The sequence below is a fragment of the Salvia hispanica genome, chromosome 6, assembly GCF_023119035.1.
Source record: "Salvia hispanica cultivar TCC Black 2014 chromosome 6, UniMelb_Shisp_WGS_1.0, whole genome shotgun sequence".
Classification (NCBI taxonomy): domain Eukaryota; kingdom Viridiplantae; phylum Streptophyta; class Magnoliopsida; order Lamiales; family Lamiaceae; genus Salvia; species Salvia hispanica.
In genome coordinates, this window is record NC_062970.1 from 33,404,931 (window position 1) to 33,409,802 (window position 4,872).

Sequence of the window (4,872 nt, forward strand, 5' to 3'; positions counted from 1 at the left end):
ATTACTTGTTCTACTTTAATTTCAAATTAGTTACATCTATTATTTTATACCATAGTCTGATTATGCTTGGAATATACATTCACATTATATATAAGTAGAGCTTTGTAAATGGAAGAAAAACTAAATTGAAAAAAGTTTAAATGGATCGAATCTAGGGAGATTAGAAATTGCGCTTGCCTTCTAGCCAGCACAGAAGCAAAAACTAGTTAAAATAAAATAATAATAAAAAAATTTGGTTGAACACTCATTTATATTTTAAAAAAAATTTTGTATAGCACATCACACTATTAGCTAACTTTTGATTTGCTTTTCTCTATTTTAGACTTTTGGAATTTTTTTTTTCCTGTGCAGCATTGCATTTGTTGTGCTACCGTTTTTAATGTGCTTTTGCCTTTGCTGCTTATACCACTAATGGTTTGAGATTTTTGGATAAGAAGAAAAATATCACTCTCCAATAAACTATAGAGCATATGTCAGAGATATTTAAGCTATCAGATATTCTATCCGTTCCTAAAGTATATGTCCTTTAATTCAATACCAATTTTAAAGTAATATAAGAGAGAGGCAGAGAGATACAGTAATTAAAATATTATTAGTAGACTTTCCAAAATTAAAACGTGTATATGTTTGTGGGATGAACTTAATAGGAAAGAATGCATATTCTTATGGGACGGAGGGAGTAGTTCTTCTGAAGAGTTGCCGGTGGCTTTGAAAACTCATTTACAAAGCTAAACAGTCGATTGCCTCCGTGATAACTACATCAAAAATTGTTGAGCATTTTGTTGCACGTGATTATAACCCCATAAAATTGTGTATAGTAATTAGTTAACAATTAAGATTAGAGAATCGGTTAGTGCTAAGACATGTTTAGTTATGGAGATCGCTTTGAGCTGATCCTTAAATCTCAGAGATTACGATTTGGATCGGAATTGGATTAAATTTTATTTATCATGGGATTTTTTTTTCGCACGTTGTAAAATATTTCAAAAAGAAAACTGAAATACAATGTTACAAGAATGTATTGTCAACGGGAGTTTTTTGAAGTTATTTGTTCTTTTATTTAAAAGTCAATAGCTGGAACCAATAAAGCCAATCAATCATCTTTCATCCGCCAAGTTTATATGTGGGTAATAGAAAGAAATTTATTAGTGTGAAATTAAAATATTGAAGTAGTAACAATTTATTAATGGGTTCGTTATGACGTGGGCGAGATGAACGCCAGCTGTTAAAATCCGTTGAAACTGAAACTGAAAATGATATTATTTGTTATGAAAAATGGTATAGTTGTGTTACCGGGAAGCGAAGCCGGGGGAGAGGCTGCTGCCGACTCAAGAAACACCCGCACTACAAGCACGCATGTTATATGTACTCACCTACCAATACCACATTACATTCTTCCCAATTTTTACATTTATTTATGCCTATGGGATTATCAATTTCTGAATTTTTAATTGTTTACTAAACTAAAATCAACAAATACGTTCTCCTTAAAATACTACTACTAGCATTTATACCTACAATATTATAACTAAATGAGTAAGATTAAACATTCTCAAACTTAGATGGCAATACAACATCGATAAAGATTATTGTTGTATCATATGATGATCCCATAAATGAATATAAGTCCACTATTCAGTGCACATATTAATTTGAAATCGATATATATACATGAAACTAAATTATTAAACTCTAATTTATTAAAAATGTGGAGAAAATATTCATAGAAAGAGATGAGTTGGAAGCGCGGCTAATTAATTAATGGGTATAAGGATGGGGCAAATTAGTATAGCGTGTGATATTAGAGAAACAAATAACCACAAGTCCCATCCATATTCACAATCAAGCCATTTTGCTTCTTTGAAAGCTACTATTCCCCTTCTCCCCTCTCTATATAAATCCCCATCCTCCACACACACACTCACTCATCATATCTCCCTGATCACAAACGATCATACATAATGCCTGAGGCACCAAAAGAAACCGATCCCAACCTCGTGGCTGAGACCAACAAGAAGAAGCTGGAGTTCATCGAGGAAATCACCTCCAACCCCGACCACATCCAGCAACAAGTCCTCTCCGAAATCCTCTCCCGAAATGCCCACGTTGAGTATCTCACTAGGCACGGCCTCAACGGCCACACCGATCGCGAAACTTTCAAGAAAACCATGCCTGTCATCTCCTACGAGGACATTCTCCCTGACATCAACCGCATCGCCCTCGGTGACACCTCCCCCATCCTCTGCTCCCATCCCATCTCCGAGTTCCTCACTAGGTAAGTACTACTGCTACACACACTCCCCTATGAATTTGGTTATTCGTAATGAATGAATGATTGTTGCATGCAGTTCTGGAACATCTGCGGGAGAGAGGAAAATGATGCCAACAATCGAGGAGGAGCTGGGGAGGAGATCGCTGCTGTACAGCCTCCTGATGCCGGTGATGAGCCAGTTCGTCCCGGGGCTAGACAAGGGGAAAGGGATGTATTTCCTCTTCATAAAATCGGAGACCAAGACCCCGGGAGGCCTCCCCGCCCGCCCCGTTCTCACCAGCTACTACAAAAGCTCCCATTTCAAGGAGAGGCCTTACGACCCCTACACCAACTACACCAGCCCCAACGAGGCCATCCTCTGCCCCGACTCCTACCAGAGCATGTACTCCCAGATCCTCTGCGGCCTCTGCCTCCGCACCGACGTCCTCCGCGTGGGCGCCGTCTTCGCCTCCGGCTTCATCCGCGCCATCCGCTTCCTGGAGAAGCACTGGTCCCTCCTCTGCCACGACATCCGCACGGGGACCCTCAACCCCCTCATCACGGACGAGTCAGTGAGGGAGGCCGTGATGCGGATCCTGCAGCCCGACCCGGAGAAGGCGGAATTCGTGGAGTCGGAGTGCGGGAAGGGGTCGTGGCAGGGGATCATCACCCGCCTCTGGCCCAACACCAAGTACGTGGACGTTATCGTGACTGGGACCATGTCACAGTACATCCCAACTCTGGATTACTACAGCAATTCACTCCCCCTTGTGTGCACAATGTATGCCTCTTCCGAGTGCTACTTTGGTGTCAACCTCAACCCCCTCTGCAGCCCCAGCGATGTCTCCTACACTCTCATCCCCACCATGGCCTACTTCGAGTTCCTTCCGCTTCACTCAAATGACGACCACGAGCTCGTAGATTTAGCCAATGTGAAGCAGGGCCAAGACTACGAGCTCGTGGTCACCACCTACGCCGGGCTGTGCCGCTACAGAGTGGGCGACGTGCTCCGCGTGGCCGGCTTCAAAAACAAGTCCCCGCACTTCAACTTCATATGCAGGAAGAACGTGGTGCTGAGCATAGACTCGGATAAGACGGACGAGGTGGAGCTGCAGGCCGCGGTCCGGGCCGCGGTCACCCATCTCGAGCCGTTCGGGGCGTCTTTAACCGAGTACACGAGCTACGCCGACACCAGCGGCATCCCTGGCCACTACGTCTTGTATTGGGAGCTCAGCCACAACAGCGCCATCCCGCCATCGGTGTTCGAGGACTGCTGCCTCACAATGGAGGAGTCGCTGAGCTCGGTGTACAGGCAGAACCGAGCGTACGAGGCGATCGGGCCGCTCGAGATCAGGATCGTGGAGGGAGGGACGTTCGACAAGCTCATGGACTACGCGATCAGCCTCGGCGCATCCATCAATCAGTACAAGACGCCGCGCTGCGTCAAGTTCGCGCCCATTGTGGACCTCCTCAACTCCAGGCTCGCATCCTCCTTCTTCAGCCCAAAGTGCCCCAAATATGCTGCCGTTTAATGAATGTTATGCTATTTCCTAGGTTCACCACTCATCTTTAATTATGTTCACTACCCCTGTAAAAATGATTAACACTTCCTTTTTTCGCATTGGATCTCTAACCCTCAACTAACAAATCCTAGTTGACAAACAAAAATAAAAAATTAGTACTACTATATTAATTAATTGATTAATCAAAATCGTAAATTTTGGGAATGTAAGCCTACTTTATGCCTTCCATAAGTAAATGTACATAAAGCAAGACTACTCCAGCTACTTACTCTACTTAAATTAGTTAATGAGAGAAAGCTAGGGGCCCATGTGATTGACTAAATAAAATTTATTTTCTATATAAATGTTAAAAACTGTCTGGGTCCCACCCTTGTACTTACAAGTTTGTTCGGATTGGGTCTCTTATTTTGTTGGTCAAATTAAGATATTAATATAGTGGTAATTTTTATAAAAATTGATCACTTTGATTTATGTTGGCATTCAAATGCACTCAAAAGTTAAATGAGAGCAAGTGAGTCGTTGAATGACGAGGTACATAAGTAACTCTAATTCGAATAATTAAATGCTAACGCTGGCCCACGGAAGAACTTTACTTTAATAAAATTATTTAACCAAATAAAGTAATTGTATCAAAATTACAGAACCAAGTAGGGTAAACATTTTTCACGAACTTAACAGACGATGTTATTTTGCTCAATGCCGTTCTATCAACGTGTTTTAAATCGGCTGCACATTAGCATGTAATTTGACTGAAAATAGAAGCACGAGAAAATTTCATTTTTTGTGATTTATTTTCAGATGTTGAAAAGTGTTGGACGAACCAACGTTTAACTATCTTTCTTGGTTTATTTAACAATTTGCCCTTATATAGAATTTTGGTAGACAATTTTGACACGCATATCAGTAGTTGGTGCACCTCATATCAATTTTGTTGTTTTGTGCATGCCATGAGCAACCATATTGGTATAGTCAGATATCAAATGTGAGACACAGATTTTTTGGTCTCTAGTTTTTCCTCATGCCCATATTTAGCCCAAGCATATTTGCTCAGTGAAAACAACATATTTTAGCTATCGTTTATAGTCCGAATCAAATATT

At 41.5% G+C, this 4,872-nt stretch overlaps 1 protein-coding gene across 1 annotated transcript; it reads left to right on the forward strand.

The window, feature by feature from the left end:
- Nucleotides 1-1,906: 1,906 nt before the first annotated feature.
- LOC125192920 (indole-3-acetic acid-amido synthetase GH3.6-like) lies at nt 1,907-3,872 on the forward strand. Its single transcript, XM_048090597.1, has 2 exons — nt 1,907-2,275; nt 2,349-3,872. Exons 1-2 carry the CDS (start codon nt 1,962-1,964, stop codon nt 3,781-3,783), a joined length of 1,749 nt encoding a protein of 582 aa, XP_047946554.1. The 5' UTR covers nt 1,907-1,961; the 3' UTR covers nt 3,784-3,872.
- The last annotated feature ends 1,000 nt before the right edge of the window (nt 3,873-4,872 follow it).